The sequence below is a fragment of the Mycetomoellerius zeteki genome, unplaced genomic scaffold (assembly GCF_001594055.1).
Source record: "Mycetomoellerius zeteki isolate Tzet28-1 unplaced genomic scaffold, Tzet1.0 scaffold114, whole genome shotgun sequence".
Taxonomy (NCBI): Eukaryota; Metazoa; Arthropoda; class Insecta; order Hymenoptera; family Formicidae; genus Mycetomoellerius; species Mycetomoellerius zeteki.
The window spans coordinates 2,146,388-2,165,024 of NW_017256062.1; the positions used below are offsets into that span (position 1 = coordinate 2,146,388).

General features: G+C 33.2%; 3 protein-coding genes across 3 annotated transcripts; 1 reads left to right on the top strand and 2 right to left on the bottom strand.

Moving 5' to 3' along the window:
- Positions 1-5,377: 5,377 nt before the first annotated feature.
- LOC108728444 (myb-like protein X) lies at positions 5,378-10,069 on the bottom strand. Its single transcript, XM_018457003.1, has 5 exons — positions 9,605-10,069; positions 7,473-7,746; positions 7,027-7,304; positions 6,731-6,962; positions 5,378-6,647 (listed from the first exon to the last, which is right to left on the bottom strand). The coding sequence occupies exons 1-5, from the start codon at positions 9,797-9,799 to the stop codon at positions 6,586-6,588; spliced, it is 1,041 nt and encodes a 346-aa protein (XP_018312505.1). The 5' UTR covers positions 9,800-10,069; the 3' UTR covers positions 5,378-6,585.
- Positions 10,070-11,134: 1,065 nt separating this feature from the next.
- Nubp2 (NUBP iron-sulfur cluster assembly factor 2) lies at positions 11,135-14,944 on the top strand. The gene is made up of 5 exons (XM_018458249.1): positions 11,135-11,591; positions 12,248-12,336; positions 12,567-12,788; positions 13,374-13,527; positions 14,562-14,944. Exons 1-5 carry the CDS (start codon positions 11,481-11,483, stop codon positions 14,766-14,768), a joined length of 783 nt encoding a protein of 260 aa, XP_018313751.1. The 5' UTR covers positions 11,135-11,480; the 3' UTR covers positions 14,769-14,944.
- A 126-nt stretch (positions 14,945-15,070) lies between these two features.
- Srp68 (signal recognition particle 68) lies at positions 15,071-17,983 on the bottom strand. The gene is made up of 3 exons (XM_018458238.1): positions 17,815-17,983; positions 16,953-17,290; positions 15,071-16,711 (listed from the first exon to the last, which is right to left on the bottom strand). Exons 1-3 carry the CDS (start codon positions 17,903-17,905, stop codon positions 15,419-15,421), a joined length of 1,722 nt encoding a protein of 573 aa, XP_018313740.1. The 5' UTR covers positions 17,906-17,983; the 3' UTR covers positions 15,071-15,418.
- Between the last annotated feature and the right edge of the window lie 654 nt (positions 17,984-18,637).

Sequence of the window (18,637 nt, forward strand, 5' to 3'; positions counted from 1 at the left end):
TTGAATTAATTCGAATTTTTCATGATATATTCGAACTAATTCAAAGCATCACTAATTATACCACTAATTATTACCAGTCTATATATTCCGAATTTCTTCAAATACCAAAATACATATATTAAATAAATGTACATATATACAAATTGGACAGGTGCAATAAATGCTCCTTATTAAATGCTGAAAAAATATAACTTTTATTCAGTATGTCTCTCTCTCTCTCTCTCCCCCTCTCTCTCTTTCTCTCTCCATTTTTATCAAATTTGTTTTAAAACTCATTCCGCTCGCACACACATTTTCCATAAATATCACAACCGAAAAGCATATTTTCGATTTTTCGCGAGAAATGTTCTGTTCGCCGAGTGAGATAAATGCGAAAATATATATTTATGTGTACATATATATCTTTTAAATCTCACACAAATATATATGTGTATATATATCTCGATAATATATAGTCTAATTTCCAGATGAGAGAAAAACAATCGCACAATTATGTGCAATTCGCAGAAACAGAATATTTCTCGTCAGTACTATCTTCTCCCATTAGTTTCGTACGCAAATATTTCGTCTGTGTCACATTTTCTTAAGATTTGCCTTTAACATAAGTTAACGATAAAATTTAAATTAGTTAAAACACACGTATTTTACATGACGTATGTTTTTTTTTATATTGTGTGTGTGTGTGTACGCGCGCGCGCGTCATATACACACACACACACATACATGTAATTACATGGATTTTAATATTAGTTTGTCACACACGCGCACGCTGCCATGATCGCAGCAATCCCTCGGTAAATAAAATAAATTATATGCAATAATTCTATACCAATATAATATATGTATATTCGATACTGTCGTATCGCGTTTTTATTTATTCTATATATATATATATATGTATAGCTTTCTCTTCTTATCTTATCTTTACGTTACAGTCAATATTTCGAATGCGATCAGAGTCCTCGTGTGTGCCGTAGTCGTGAAATTGTAGTTACATCGAGTCATACCGTCATGCATCCAAAGTAGGCCATCGTAATTGCGCTATCATTACTTCGATGCACAAATTGGAAATGTACATTTGCAAAATGTGCTACATGAACCATGTCCAAAAGATCGTCGATCGGCCCTGTGAAAAATAAGCGGCACACTACAGATTTACGATAATCAATTAATCAAGCATATTGTGCCGACGTGTCCATTTTGCCATGTCCATTTTGAAAATGAAACTAGTTGAAAAATCGAGAATCTCTTTTAAATAATAATACAATTGTACATCATAGTGTTTCCATTTGACCTATTCAAACCTATTATACGTCATGAGATTTAACTCGTATCATGTTCAGAATAAATAGATCGCACACATATTATCGGACGCTGATCGATTCTTTTCAGAGAAATATCCCTAAGCTCTGGATCCCTGCCGCCGCAGAGTCCGTATCGATAAACTGTATGATGCAACACATTGCACATATACATTTAATAAGAACATTGCTCGTTAATATACATATGTACAGTGGCAATATAATACTTCCTCGATTCGCTAGTCAGTTCATTCGCCACGTCTCGCGCTTTCTCGTCATTATTTAATTGTGATTCACCTAAATCTTCGCTGTATTCTATAATACATGTTTGCGAGAATATCGCTCTCCTCGTTCGAATCTCTATCGTAGGACCTCGTGATAATGGACGTTCCACTGTCGCGAATACACGTCAAATTTGCATCATTTTGTATTTGGAATACCTCTAATACTAGTGAAAATTTTTCTCATTGTCAGAATTTTTATATAAATTAACACTTTTCAGAAATACTGAGAAAGTTTACATTTTTATTATATTTTTCATATATATATATATATAAACTCTGAAAGATTTCTAAGATTTCTAAAATTTCTCGTTCTATAATTTCTGAAAAACGTATCTTTTTCAGATTTTATAAGATTTTATCAGAAATTACAGAATGAGAAATCTTAAATATCTTAGAATATTTTAGAATTTACATACATGAAGAGTTTCAGAAAAGATATAGATCTGCCGACTTTTCCAATATTTTTAAAGTATTCCAATTTGTATTAAAAAATCTGAGAAATTTTCTAAAAAGTTCAAAATTATTCAAAAACTCTAAAAAAAACTTTGAAATTTACATAAAAATTATGAAAAATTATATAAAAAATTTTTACGAAGGAACGCGATGCACGTCCAATGCGTTTCGCCAAATTCGACCGCAACTCCGTCACGAATCCCATGCGATGTAAACGACGTGGCGATTTGAAACATTGTTTAGAAAAATATGCTAACTTCTTTCTCATGGCTCGAAAGCTGTCCCTCCAGATTCTACTTGTTCGATCTTCTTTCAGTACGAGTGTAAGTACTCTGCTAACTAGTCCGTTAAACTAATATAAATTGATTGAATCATTACGAACTGTATTAAGTCACTCTTCAAGCTTCACGATTAGTAATTTTATGCTTTTTGTCATGGATCATAACTTATTTTGTCATAAGTAGACGATACAGCAAACTGCGATTTACAATTATCGTTGGATCATTAAATAATTTGGTATTTTTGCACTAAAACACACAAATCGATAATGCTCGTAATATATGTATGTATATCTTTATCTGCCGCTTCAACTCCCTGCGATACACGAAAGATCACGTACATTTCAGCTTTATTGCATATATAGACTCGAAAAATAATTTTATAGCGGTTTCGAAGAGAGAACTTAACTCTATTATATAAATTAACTCAGCTATTCGGTTAGCTATTCAGACAATCGCTAATTATTATCGTTGAATTGACATTCTTCGATGATTACAATGCCGCAAAGAATCAAGCGATGAGAGGAAATTTAAGCAGTCCTGTGACTGCTTAAGTAAAAGACTTGAGAACGTCCTTACAGAAATTTAATACTATACAGAAGGTAGCGATTAATTACTTATTTTAAATATTAAAAGCACTGTTATTCAGTACTTTTATTAATCAAAATAACTAATTTCCAGTATTAAATTGGATATCTGTAAGAGAGGGCGGCCATAAATAGCATTGCTAAATTTTCTTTAATACCCACGAATTATTGTATGAAATTCAACTTCAAATATGATCTACAGGATGTTCTCGGGTTAAACCATCAAACTTAAAATATTCAAGACTTCAAAACAAAAATTTCTTCTGGACGTATGCTCGCAAACGCTTCGTTCAAGAGATATTTACTTCTGAAGTTATACAGAACTGTAGGAATGAATAATTGAAATATCTCTTGTTTTTATTTTGAAGCTCGTTGAAGGTCATTGATAGGCTTTTGTTCGCAAAGCTCGTAGTTGTAGCTATTAGTTCATTGAATGCTTTTGTAGAATAAACTTATAATCATGCACTTCGTACATATTCTAATAGTGAATATGCCGATAGTATATTTATATGGATTTTGCGACGGAAATGCTAACGCTACTCGGCGTGAATACGCCGCGCGATTTCCGAACAGAGGATTGCCGGATAAATCAGTATTTTCTTTAACATTTCAATGACTGGAAGGAAACTGGGTTATATTTTGTACGGCGTGCTCTAAAGCAAAAAGTGTATGCAGTGTCTGTTAATGACTTTCAATCATTAAAACGAAAAATTGTGCAAGCGTGAGAAGAAATTACAGACGCACAATGTCAATCAGCCACTCGTTCTCTCATCGATAGATGTAATACTTGTCTCCGGCCTGGAGATCATTATTTTGAACAAAACATTTAATAATTAAATTTTGATTATTGTAAAGCAATAAAGAAGCTAGACCTTTATATTTCGACATTATTCATTCCTACAGTTCTGTAACTTCAGAAGTAAATATTTCTTGTACGTTTGCGAGCATACGTCCAGAAGAAAATTTTTGTTTGTTTTGAGGTCTTGAATTCATATTTTAAGTTTGGCGGTTTAATCCGGGAACACCCTGTAGAAGAGAGATGATGTTTGTTTTTGGCACGGGACGTATACAATCGACACAAACAATTTGGTGTATGCGTGACGATATAGTTCTTGTTGGTTTAAAATTCAAGCTCTCTCTCAATGTATTCAATGAATCATTTTTTACTCTTTTCTCCCTTTCTGTAAACTTCACGGCAATGCGGAATTCTTTTGCAATGTAACAGTAGAACTTCATCTTGCACGATGATCTCGTATGCGTGTGTGTGTACTTACGAGAATATATTACTATAAAGTATACAAAATATGAATGGCTATTTGAACAGGATAGAGGTACTTTCTCCCCAAGATTCCTTTCTACACATAAAAGCTACGAGCGATTTCAGCGTTAATTTAACAACACTCAAGCAATGCTCAGGTATGATATTCTTATCACAATATTGTCATACATCTCAAATCATTTCACTCTCTCCCTCTTTCACTAGCTCTCTTCTTAAATTTATCGATACATTAATTTTACGCAATTTTTAATAGACATTTTTCTTAATTCGTAAATTATTTAGAATAAAACGTTGTCACGTACACAACAACGATAATAATCTGCTCACTCATTCAAATCGTTTTCTCTTATAATCTTTTACATACACACACGCACGCACGCACGCACGCACGCACGCACGCACACACACATACATACGTATGTATATGTATCCATTCTTATCCTGTTTCTGATAAAATATAAGTTAAGACATTCTTTGAGAGAAATCTGAGTTTTCCGATATCTCTAATGTATAACATTCTTGTGTGTGCAGCGCTCGTTTTACAGAGCTTAGCACCTAATAGCGATAAAGGAGTTATTGATAACACATTCTGATAATGATGTTAATAAAAAAGTATATATAAGATAAAATCCTTCTGTAGATTACTAACAGTTCTAACATCATTAAGAAATTGATGTATTATCCCTCCTGCATAGCATGAGATGAACGGCTGATTTATATTCATAAATGATAATTTTGATGTGCATTTCATCGTCTCGGTTATTATTCAATTATCGCGTGACGATAAATGTTTAAGAAAACTGTTTGTAATATTTGATTTGACAAGAAAAATTCAATTATATAAAAAAAACTATACAAAAATATCATTTTAGTGGTTCTCGTATACCTTTTTACTACCTTTTTTATAAAGACGTGAAGTTATATGAGATCTATTAACTATAATTATAATAATTATAAAATTATCATAGTAATATTTTCTGTCACTTGATTACAATAACATAAAAACATAGTCAAAAATAAAAGAGCAATATATTAGACTTTGATTCACGTTCGCAAGTAAAATTTTTAACTATCTCGATGGACGATGAAAATAAAAATATATACATTTACTTTTCACCTCTGGAAGTATTCAATAAGAAATCAATATTTCTTCATAACGTTTTTTACATATCTAATAATATTCATATAGGTACAAATATCTATGTCGTAAAAATTTTGAATCATTTCCCTTCACTTTCTGCCGAATAAATTTTCTTCTACTCGAAGTTATTGTTAGATTTTCACTGGCATGAAGTACAACAGCATTAAATAATTAACAAATAATTATCCGTGAATCACTACAGGATATAGCACTAACGTAGATTTTGTCTCTCTTAATTTCAACATGTATATATACATATTCTGTTGCATAATGTACAGCAGAATATAAATCAGGATCTATTAAAGTTAATCATTATCGTTATCACATATATGACTTCTACTACCATAAATATAGGTAATGTTATCTATATCCATTCATAAAACTTATATTGCTGATGTACATAAATATGGAAATACATTAATTATTACAAGATAGATTCTAGAGCATTTGAAGCAGAAAATAATGAGTCACTAAGCGCGACTTAATCGTGTAGAAAAATATGATTTTTATTAAAATCCATTCTACACGTCAGCAATATAAGTTTATCGCCTCCAAAGATTGTCCTGCATTATGAATATTACCGAGAGATGTACTTTCTATGTTTGCCTTTCAACCGTTCGTACAAATAATATAATATGAGATGTCAAAGAGAAGAACCAGCGTTTAAGTAACAGCGAGATACAATAATGCGCACAAAATTATTGTTCTTAATATAGAAATATAGTATGGTTGTACAAAATATTCTTTGTAAGATTATCAATTCGTAAAGACACAAAACGTAAATGGCATAAGTACCATTCAGAACCATTATAAAACTATGATACATATCCATTATATATATAAAGTTACAATTATACAAATAAAATATAATACCCTATTATGGATATGCGTAAAAGTATCTATGAAACCTAATGTGTGCACAAGAATTGCCTGGTGAAAACTGTGACTTATACCACTCTTATTAAATGCAAGATAGCGTGGACTACAAGAAATGAAAAACATACAAAAAAATCTTCGTACTACATGTAGCGTTTTTACGCCATCTCCAAGTCATGACAACTAAAAAATCATAATTGAATAACCTAAGTTTAATTGGTACTATGTACAAGGGAAAAGGAACGATTTGGTCAGGTGGTGATTAGCAAGTCATTTGAAACACACCTGATTTGTCGAAAGCGACAAACGCCCTTTGGACCGAACAGAATTCTCACTCTATTCCTTTTTGCAAGGAGTAATATCATTAGCGTTACACGTAATTATCTTCAGTTATCTTTACGAGCCTTTTTTTTACTTTTTTTCTGTGGTTTTGCTTCTGTCCAAACGTCTAGAATACAAATTACAAGTAATTTAAATAAAATTACACAATTCGAAATAAAATCTCGTAATTTCTTCGTTAATTCAACAAACCTCCTAATTCGTCGAACATGGCGGTTTTCTCTTTATTTTCTACCACTTTATTTTCTTCCACATTGTTTACTTTTTCCGCATTCGCCGGCATTTTCTGCTGCTCTTCCGCGATAGGCTTATTATCTGTCTTTGGTGTAGATGGTACCGAAGCGGGTGTATTCTCGCCTTCAGAAGCTTTCTTATTCTTTTTCGATTTTCCAGATTTTTTCTCTTCCTTCTCGACTTTGTCAATCTGCGATCGAATGTTTCGTTTATAGATTGTCAACAAAAAAATTTTAATGCTATGTAAAATATACCTTGCTCTGTTCTTCTTTCTGTGGTTCCTTAGCTTTATCTATCTCCTCGCCGGAAATAGATGTGAGAATCACTTCCTTTTTCTCCTTCTCCTTAAGCTCCTTATTTTCAGTTTCCTTAGCAATCTTATCCTTGATTTCGGGCTTCTCTTGTTCTTTCTGTTTAGCTTCATTTATTATATCAGTCTTCTTGGAAGCTTTCTTGTTCTTCTTTGAAGGAGATTCCTCCTCCTTCTTCTTGTTCTTCTTATCCTTGCGTGAATAAGCTTGCTCCCAATCTCCTGTTATCAATTAATATTGACAATGATAGATATCGAATAGATTCAAAGTAATTGCACAAACAAAATATATTTTATCTATTTATGCTAATATATGTAAAATTTATATGTATTAGCATAAAATACATTTTGTTCATGCAATTATTTTGAGCTTATTGCAAATCAACTAACCATCGTCAAAATCCACTGGTTTTTCCTGGAATAAATTCTTCAAATTCTTCTTATTCTTTGTCTGCTCCACTTTGTTCTCTTTGCCAGCCTTAGTCAATAGCTGTTCCTTTTCTTTCTTAGTACCAACGATTTTGTTGTCTTCTTGTTTACGCTCTTTTAATTTGCCCTCAACATCATCTCCTTTGGTAGCTTTCTTAGGAGCTTCTACTTTTGCTGCTAATGTCTTTTTAGCTGGACTTGTTTTCTCAGATGCAATTTGTCCATTAGCAGCTTTCTATAACAAAATGTATAATACTTGATAAAATTGCATACATTATATGATATCAGATATTAAAATGTAATACCTAATGTTATATAAAAAATAACAACCTATTATAATATTGAAAGGAGTATATGAATAGTACACTTTTATTATTTGTCAATAAAATCAAATATTAAATTAACATTAAATTAAATGAAGCTTACATGCCCTTTATTATATTTATTGTTAAATGAAACTCTCTTTTTTATCACATATATTCATTTAGTTAGCACATATTTAAAATAGATGATCTAATTATAAGTTTTATTTATTATGAAGATAATCCTAAGTATTCTAAAAAATTCTTAAGGATAATTCCTCACAATTAATTCAAGATGAAAACTTTATATGAATCATATGTCCAAAACGGCTTAGTTTCAAAGATACAAGGTGTTAAGGTTGAAGGAACTTTCATTTTTTCCAGAAATATCGAAAACTACTCAAATTATCTTAATTAAATTTTGTATATGCTTCAAGGGCATGAAGACTAATCTTTGGGACTATATATTATTTTTTTATTCAATGAGGGGTAGATCTAAAGATAAACAGGTATCTTTGAAACTATGCTATTTGAGACATATGATAATAAAAGGTTTTCGTCTTAATTAATATAATGAATCACTCTTAAAATCTCTTAGAATATTTAAAGATGTATCTAAGCTATTTCAAAAATAGTACCAAATTGATGAAACTTCGGGAAACTCTTCCTTTGTTATCTATAATATACTAAAAAAAATTTCAAGTAGATTTACTAAACCATTAGAGAGTAATTATTATTTTAATTATGATTATAAAAATTTAATACTAGTGTACTGGCCAATTAATAACTTCTTTTAAGTATTAAAAATATTATTAATAATATTTTTAATACTGTGAAAATAAGTGATTAATTGGCCAGTATTAGTATTAAAGTTCTATAAGAGACGTTTTCTTATGGGAAATGCAACTTTGTCGAACGTAATTAGTAATAAAAGTATTGAAGAAATAATACCAAAAATTTAATTTTTTTTTATACGTATAGATCCTAAATTAACCATATTCTAGTCATAATAATATATTTATATTGTTTAAATAATGCATATTTATCTTTTTTAATCATATTCCAATTACTTTTTCCGTTTTGCACTGGTAAATAATGTTTTTTTTGTTATAGAAAGTTGAAAAATGACAAATAAAGTTAATAAAATATTGAAAAAGTGAAAAATAACTTTTTAAAAACAAATATATTGTATTATCTACCATTTATATAAGTTATCACTAGATTTACTACACGTTTGGCGCAGTTATGCAAATATTTCGAATTTGGGGGACTTTTGTCAATGATTGTATCTTACAATCAAATACGTTCTTAAAGAGCATCTTGTATGAATGTCACATTTAGTATCAATGTAAAGCTATAGGTATTTGAGTATTAAGGAGTAAGCAACTGGCTTTGAAAAGAGAAAGAGAGCAAATGGTTCAGTAGAAAGCGCTGATAAAAAGATCCATTTAGCGGTGAACGCGGCAAGAACGTGTGAGCAATATCCCGGGAACATGACGGGGAACGCCATGGACCACGCTGACAAAGCAAACAGACTTTGTCGCGACATTACATCACGAACGACGTACGGAGAGAAGGAAAACAGCCACCCCTCGCGAGACCACCCTCTTGAACCTGAGGGACCAGCTGATTATCGAGTGTGTGTGCGTGTGCATCGACTTGCGCCCACAAGCGAGCCACCATATGGCGAGTGAACGCGACGTGTCTAGGGGAAAAAAGAACGTGGGGGCAAGGGAGAGACATAAGGAGAAGAGGAGGGACGGCCAGGTCGCCGTACGACGTTTCACTAACCTTTTCACGGATCTTGCCGCGCTTCCTGGCAAGTTTCCGGTCCACGTCGGAGCCCGAGGAGAGCTGCGCAAACGGCGGCTGCTCGGCCTTCTTGAAGCCGAAGGCAAACACGAGAATGGCGCATATCAGCACGATACCCACAGGGATCGCGTACACGTATTGCGAGTGCTGCAGCAGCAGGCCGATGTGATCCATAGCGACGCACGATGTTGTTTGCGACGGAAACAATGAGCGTGGCGACCGGACAACCTGTGCGCGTACCCGCGGCAACAATATGCAGACGACGCACGGACAGTGACAACGATGACGACAACGATGACGACGGTGAACCACGGTGAACCTGACACGACGTGGCGCATAAAGCGCAAACCAGATCGCTCAACAACGCGGGCATGCGCTGCGCGCACTCTGGCGGGAGCGCGGCGAACTACCATCTGCCAGGTGGCTAAGGTGGCCGACCACCGGGCGCTGACGCGGCTGTGACGCGTATCGCGGCCACTTGCGGCACTTGCGGCCACCTTCAAGATGCCGCGCCGACTGTGACAACTTCACGCGGATGTCGCGCGAGAAATACGCAGTTTTTCAAGACAATATTGTTTGATGTTGAACTAGATAATGAAATTTAAATATTGAAAGCTAAATACAAATTATGAACATAAAATTTTTTTATCTAATTAAATGATTCCTTAATGAAAATTTGAATAACATATTTCTTAAAACTTTTCATACAATTTTTTAGAATGTAAATTTCTGAATTTCTGAATAATTTTATAATTTTTTTTAGAAAAACTCAGATTTTTAAATACATAATTGGGACATTCTTTAAAAATATCAAAAAAGTTTATATATTTTCTAAGATTCTTCATATGTATAAATTATAAAATATTTTAATTTCTCTATTTAAGATATTTTAAATTATTTTAAGTCTTTTTAAGTTATCAAAAAATTAAAGAGAAGCGTTTGAGAGCCGACGCAAGTTGTACGTGTGTAATTATATATACTTTAAATTATTATAAGAGACGCTTACATATACATTTTGATCCTAGTTTGGATCCTGTTCAATATAAATAAATATATAAATAAATGAACTTAATATTCACCATAAATTAATAATTTCTTTAAGTTATGTTAAGTTAGTATAAGTTAAGATATTTTTGCAGAAATTATATATAGAATGAAAAATCTAGAAATTTTAGAATATTTCAGAATTCACATTATGTATATATATATATATATATATATATAAATAAGAAATTCTAAGTGTAACTTTCTCAGTATTTCTGAAAAATATTTCGAAGATCTATTTCGCAAAATTCAATCAATTTTTCTAATTAGAAAAATATTTAATGGGATTTGTAATGAAAAGATAAACAATTTTCATTGCTAAATAAATAAAACTTTGCATGGTAGTCGAGTTTTGTAAAAATCTAATTAAATTCCGTATAAATCCTGTTAAAAACTGCAGTTGTTCGATAATAAACTGAATCTTTTCAAGAATTCTTGAAATATTTCCTCATGGCTCGCAACAATACGTAGTTGCGCAATTTGACGGTAAATCGGATAAATAGCGCTGAATAGCGCTGACCGCTGTACGTGCCGTCGCTTGAAATATCACATTGAGGTTATGTTTACAATCCGATATGCGAAATATAATACAATAACGCCGGAATTGTTCGTCGTTTAAGTTTTACATTCTACGCATGGTCAAACGTGGTCAAACGTGATTGATTATCGTCGGTCATGTGAAAACTCGACGTGACCTCGTTTATACTTTTTTGTTGCTGAACAACCGTCGTAATATCATTCCACGATCGCGTACGTGTCGTCCGTTTCCAATTTGATTTCTCGTCGTCAATCAATTACTAATTTTTTCACAATGCTGGAGGGAGTGAAGCACGTGCTGTTAGTACTTTCAGGAAAAGGCGGCGTTGGCAAATCGACGATCAGTACTCAATTGGCTCTTGCATTAAAGGAGTCAGGCTTTCGAGTGAGTGTGTCAGTCTCTCCACAAGTTACAAAAGTTCTGAAAGATTTGAAACACTTACCCTGATGAAAATTTTTCTCACAATTTTTTCTATAGTTCTCAAAATTTTTTGTAACTTCAGATTTCAGAATTTCTGAATATTTTTATAACTTTTTATACAATTTCTCAGATTCTTTGTATAAATTAGAACATTCATTTTTTGTAAGTACTGAGAAAGTCTCATCTTTTCTAGAATTCTTCATATATATGAATTTTGAAATATTCAAGACCTTTCATTCCATAATTTCTAATAAAATTCTATAAAATTTAAAAAAAAAAAAAAAGTTTAATATACTTTTTTTCAGAAATTATATAATGAAAAATCTTAGAATTTTTAGAATATTTCAAAATTCACATATATATATAAATGAAAAAACAGGTTTGTATCTCACACACACACAATATTTCCCAAGTGTTTCAATTCAAATGCAACGATCTGTAAATCTGTCTTAAAAAATTACATTAAAAGTGTAAAGACAAGCACAAAGTATATATTTTATAATGTTTTTAAGCAAAATCATTTTCTAAATATGATACGATATATATTGAAAAATGAAATGGAAAAAATCAAATATTTACAACATCATGAAGTAATTAAAACAAATTATGAATTACCACAGGTTGGGATTTTGGATGTCGATCTCTGTGGTCCCAGTGTGCCTTACTTACTGAATTTAGAAGGAAAAGATGTTCATCAATCTTCTGAAGGGTGAGTCCTTTATTACTTGAGCATTGATTCCTTAATAATTATTATAATAATCAGGGGCCCTATTCTCTATAACTTTTAATGCAACAATGTTGATATCGTTATATGTCATTGTGCAGTTTTTTTATCATATAAAATATCTGCGCAACGATACTGTAACGATATCGGCACTGTCGTTCAGAGTTATTACAGAATAGGGCAGCATGCTGCTAATAAGTCATATGAATCGATAGATGGATACCAGTATTTGCCGATTCAGAGCAGAAACTATCTGTCATGTCGATTGGTTTTCTCCTGAAAAGTCAAAACGATAGTGTGGTCTGGCGCGGACCTAAAAAGAATGGTATGATCAAACAGTTTTTATCAGATGTGGTTTGGCGGGATATCGATTATCTGATCATCGACACACCACCTGGTACTTCTGACGAGCACATTACAGTCATGGAGAATTTAAGGTTAATCTATGAATAATATTATCCATGTATAAAATTTATATTTAATAGTAAGTAAAGATCAACCAAAAAAAAGTTGTTCAATATAAATAAGTAAAAAAGGCCACATTCAGTCAAAGCGTGTCTTGGTGATTAATAATATTTTTGCTTAAACTAGAAATTGTCAGTGAAACATAGTCCTAAAAGCTGAAGTATAATATCACAAATTACATTGATAAGAAATAATACTGATGCTAATGAGCATTTTTAAAACATGTTAAAATACAAAGAATTTATTGCAGAAATAAAATTGAAAGTTTACACAAAAATATATATTATTGGAAATCAACTCTTGTTTTGATCGAATATGGTCTTTGCTCATTTGAATTTTTTATTTTACATGAGATAAATTACAATATTTAGTTTTTTTTCACTCCTACACTCTCTGAACTGCTGATACACACAGTTCAATAAGTTGAAGTAAAACAAATATACATTCGCTTCAACTTATTGCACCATGTGTACTAATTCAGAAAGTGCAAGAATAAAAAATAGACCTTCTGTCTAACTACATTATAACAAGACATTTGTCAACTAAAATTATTACAGAAATGTAAAATGCGATGGTGCAATAATAGTGACCACTCCACAAGCAGTTGCAGTAGATGATGTTTTGCGAGAGGTGACATTTTGTAGAAAAACTGGTATTCACATAATCGGCATCGTTGAAAATATGAGTGGCTTTGTCTGTCCTTCATGTACAGTAAGTACTCTTTTCTATTTGCAGTTGTAATTAATGTAAACAATTTAATAACAATATAAAAAATAAATATTAGGAATGTGATTTAGTTTTGAGGGTTTTGCAAGAGATGGCATTAATGTTAGTATTATCAAAGACATTCCAATCACAGCTATTATTTTTTAATGCTTTGATGCTATTCCATGATATTTAGTCGTTCACAGTCGTTTACTAACAATAGATGCAGTAAACATCGTGTTTATACCATTTTAAAAATTAAGCTTTCTAAAGAGCAATTTCGTCATGTGTTGCTTTTGTTTTTTTAAGCAGAAGAAAACAGCTGAAGATCATAGATCTTTGATAAAAACTTATGGTGATGATGTTCCATCAATTAAGATGTGTGAATATTGATTCTATCGATTCAAAAGTAATGATTTCAATGTTAACGATAAAAGCTGGAAAATGCAGATTTGCAAGCATTATTGGACGAAAATTCAACACGATCCACGTCAGAACTTGCCAGAGAATTAAATGTTGATTGTAACAGTTATTAAACGTTTACGTGATATGTTGTTTAAATAAATCAGTTTTTGAGAAAAAAAACCCTCAAAACTAAATCACATTCCTAATAATATAAAAGGCTATGGCCAAGTGAGATGTTTATTGCTTAATAATTATTAAATTTTGCGAACAAAAAATACACAAACGTTTTGACTCCTATCGAATCATTATCAATGTAACAATTTAACTTAAACCATATAATCAGTTAACAATTTAAAATAATCGAGATGTCAGTTAAACAATTAAAAAGAAAAAAGACGTGGTCTTACAAAATTCATTCGCATCATTATGATATGGTATTCCATGTTTTATATATTGATTATTTTAAATTATCACATTAATAATAATCCAATAGGGATCAAAATGTTTGTGTATTTTTATTTACAAAATTTAATAATTATTCAGCAATAAACATCCCGTTTGGCTCATAGCTCTTTGTCTAATTAATGTAATTGTTCAATAGTTTTATTAATTAATAAATCTTACTTTTTACACAGGAATGCACCAATATATTCTCCTCAGGCGGTGGGATAGCTCTCTCTGAGATGGTGAAGGTTCCATTTCTAGCTAAAGTACCAATAGACCCACAAGTCGGCCAGTTAGCAGACAAGGGACAAAGTGTTTTGGTGACATTACCCGACAGTCAAGTCGCACAGGTGTTTAGAAAATTAGTCGAAGAACTCACCAAGAGTAAGGAAGCTTGAAAACAGTATTTGTACTGTGCATGATTTCCAGCATTACATGTGGTATTTGCTCGTGATGCTTTACCGTCATCTCTATCCTAGATAAACTTGTTTACAGAAAATTGTACATACAAGTATCTTTGTGAGATAACTGTTTTTATACTAGTGTATGGAATTGTAAAAGAAATAAAGAATGTTATTTTACCATATATAATATTTACCATATATAATATTTGCATATATCGTAAAAAAGGACAGGAGAATCAAAAAGCAAGAAATGAATCTTGATTTATAACAGGCATTTTTTTTTTACATTATAAGTTTTATTCCATTTTATTTCTTCCCTCAATAATATTAATTCAATGCAAGTTCAATTTGCTTTAAACCCGTGTCAGATTATACATTGAAAGTTGAGGACTGTGAATTGGAGATTAGAGTTCAACTAAGTAGAATGAAACGGATTAAAATTATCCGATTGGTCAAGTTCTAAAATCTTCAATTCGCAATTCTCAATCTCCAATGCATAATCTAGCTTTAGAAATGCTTTTTGAGCTATTATGATATTGTAGAGACACAGCAGAAACAATACCTAACCAATACTGTCTGTACAATGTATCTTGTACAACGCAAATTCTTTTGCATATAAATTTCTGCTATTGTATATATAATATTCATTTGTTTCCCCAACCCCAAAGACCCTTAACAAAGCCGGTAAGACCAGCTTGTCCTCTCTTAGCCTGATCGCCCATTTTATGTGACAGATCAGGAAATTCAACCATGTTGAAAGCCAGATCGAAGAACAAAGGTTTGCAGGGAATGCTGCGCATCGGTGGTGGCAGTTTATAGACGTTTGGTTGTTTTGTGAGAAGCGCCGGATCTTCTCTGTACTCGTGCAAACGTTCATACAATGGTTTCTTACTTTTAGCAAGCTTACTAGTTCCACTTTCTTCTTCCTGACCATCCTCTAAAACGCTGTGAGCGTGAGCAGCATATTGCGCAGCCTCCACAGAGGTTTCCAATTTGTACAAGGCTTCCTTGAGTTCGACTGGAAGAATCTTATCATATTTAATTGCGTCTTTAACATGCTGCAACGATCTTTGATACAAGGCCATAGCCTCACGCCAACGATGCAAGTTGGCGAGGCTCTGGGCCATGTAGAAACATCTAAAGGCCCTGTAACATTTTGTCTTTGCTTCCTGTTCCTCCAAGAATTCTGTATCATCTTGCAACTGAGATATCTCCACAAGATTGTGCAACGCTGCCTCGTACAGGCGTACTATGTCCTGCGGCTTGGCTTTCTCCAATTCCTCTGCCGCCTTCACCAGCGTCAGATTGCGTTCCAACGTGCGAGATAGTCGGATATATTGCAGATAATTGATCAGATGTTGCTGTGGTGACCACTTATCATTCTCCTTGTTCTTCAACTCGGTCTTAAAATGATCACGCACTGCCAATAGAGCATCTTTGCAATCTATCAAATGCGCCTCCAGCAGATCAATTTTCGCTTGATTGGTGGCAGCTCTTTCCAGAGCTTGGTTCAATCTAGAGTCTGCAATGATCAGACCAGCTGCTCGTGGCGGCACTGTACCGCAGGATTTTCCACGCCATGTCACTTCCTCAATATTAGCCTGCTTTTCCCGCGTCTGAGCTATCAAAGAGTCTAGGCTGGCCATCAGTTCGCCGCTCAATTGCCCGCGCATCTGCATGAGATCATCCATAGCACTAGTGTCTCCAATGTTATAAGCGCAGTATCTAAGACTAGGCGCTAATTCCTCGACTCGCGCCTTATATACGACCTGTTCTAATTCTGGCAACGCAGATGCCAGATTACCATATACCACTTGTGCCTTCTTCAAGTTTTCCATAGCCTGTTTCCACAGTTGTAATTCAAACTGTAGAGAACCATTCATCCAGGCTACGTATGCCTGAGCCTCCAGTTTCGTACGCGCGTCACAATTTATATTCTGAACAGAAAAAACATAATGAAATAAAATAGTCTTGGCAATGTCATACAAATAATAATCAATGAAAAAAAATGAAAAAATTAAGCTATACAGCCAAAAATTTTTGACCAACATAATTTTACAATTTTTTATCAATCTACTTTTTAATTTATATTATAAATTAATAAAATTCTTGTTATAATTAACTTAAAAACACAATATTTTAGAATATATAAAATACTTATATGCTAAAAAAATGTACCTCTATTAAATCTTGCAATTGTAAAGAGTATGCAGCAGCTTTCTTGAGTCTCGATATCAAATGAAACTTCTTTCTTGGCTCAGTATTAGATTCCTGACGTAGTTGCATCGCATAGCTCCACGCGCGCTCGGCCATCATCAAGGGAACTTGTAAAAATTTATCCTCGCTGACCATAGTCGCAGTGACGTCTCTCCTCTTGAAATGACGTCTGTCGCCCTGCGGCACTTTCAACACCTTCCGCAATCTTCTCAGCCTTCTCGAGCAATAACCACGATATCGCTGATAATCGCCATGTCTCAACCCATGTTGTTGCTGTGCTTCCTTGATTATCTTTAGAACTATATGTTTGTCAGGAATTGATAAGGACAACAGAAATTGAAATTGTATAAATTAAATTTATGAATTAAAATCAATTTTTAAACCAAATTAAGAAATTTTTTGCTGTGTTAATTAGCTGCATCATCAAAATACCTGTGGTGTTAAAATACCTTGTAGGTATTTTTTCCAGCAACAGACAAGTAACACGGTATAACACAGTGAATTATTTCATCTTTAATATTTGCAAACAAGGATGTAATAATATAATCTGTGTTCCTTGCTGGAAAAGATTCCATATTGACTGTTTTCCATGCTGGAAAACACTCATAAATAATTATATCAAAATAATTCTTCACTAATCGAAAGCAAAGATAAGAAATGATCAAATTGGCATCTTCGACAGTTCTAGCAGGATATTATCAACAGTTTTAATGTTAATAGATTAATATCCCAATGATAACTCGCGACGGCGAGAGGTTACGAAGAAGCATATGGCACTGACAGTTCTATCAGAGACCCGAAGAAAATTTTCACGAAAGGATACTCTCCAGGGTATAGGTTCTCGACTCTTTTGTCATAACTCCATTTTGGGTTTGGTTTTCCTTCGAAAGATCCAACTTTTCTTCGATTACCATTCTTCCTCAAAACTACGTACTCCTATCTTTCACTATATCTTTGTAAAAAAAAAAATTATAAAATATGTATACCCACGATATAAATATAAAGCTGATTCTACATTGATCGCATCGCAGCGTCGCAAGCGTGTCGCAAGCGTTATGGTCCAATCAGAGTCGAGCTAGCTTGACGTTGATTGGACTGCAACTTTTGCGACGTTGCGATGCGACTAATGTAGAACCAACTTAAGGGTCAAGAGTATGCCATGCTTATGCGCATTGCGCATAGACGTGACGGTCAAGCTGCCAATCAGAATTGTCACCAAGTACGTCATCATTAGACCGGAATCAGACTAGGCATTGAAGATTGACCTTGCTTTCCAGCAAGGACACAGTCAGGCCGGAATCAGACTAGGCATTGAAGATTGAGGTTGAAGATTGAAAATTGAAATTTGACCAATAAGGACAAAGAAATTTTAGCTCCTTTCGTTTCGATTGGTTAAATTTCAATCTTTCAATCTTCAATCTCAATCTTTAATGCCTAGTCTGATTCCGGCCTCAGACACTGTGTAAAGCTGGTTTTACATTAGCTGCGTTCAGCAGAACGTTTGTTTTACAACTGTTGGAAGTTTCCTTCGCGCTGATTGGATCATACTTTTAGATCTAGAAGAATGGTCCTATCTCAGCAGACAATCGTAAAACGGTTGCAAAACTGTTGAGTCTGCTGAACGCAGCCAATGGCTGCGTTCAGCA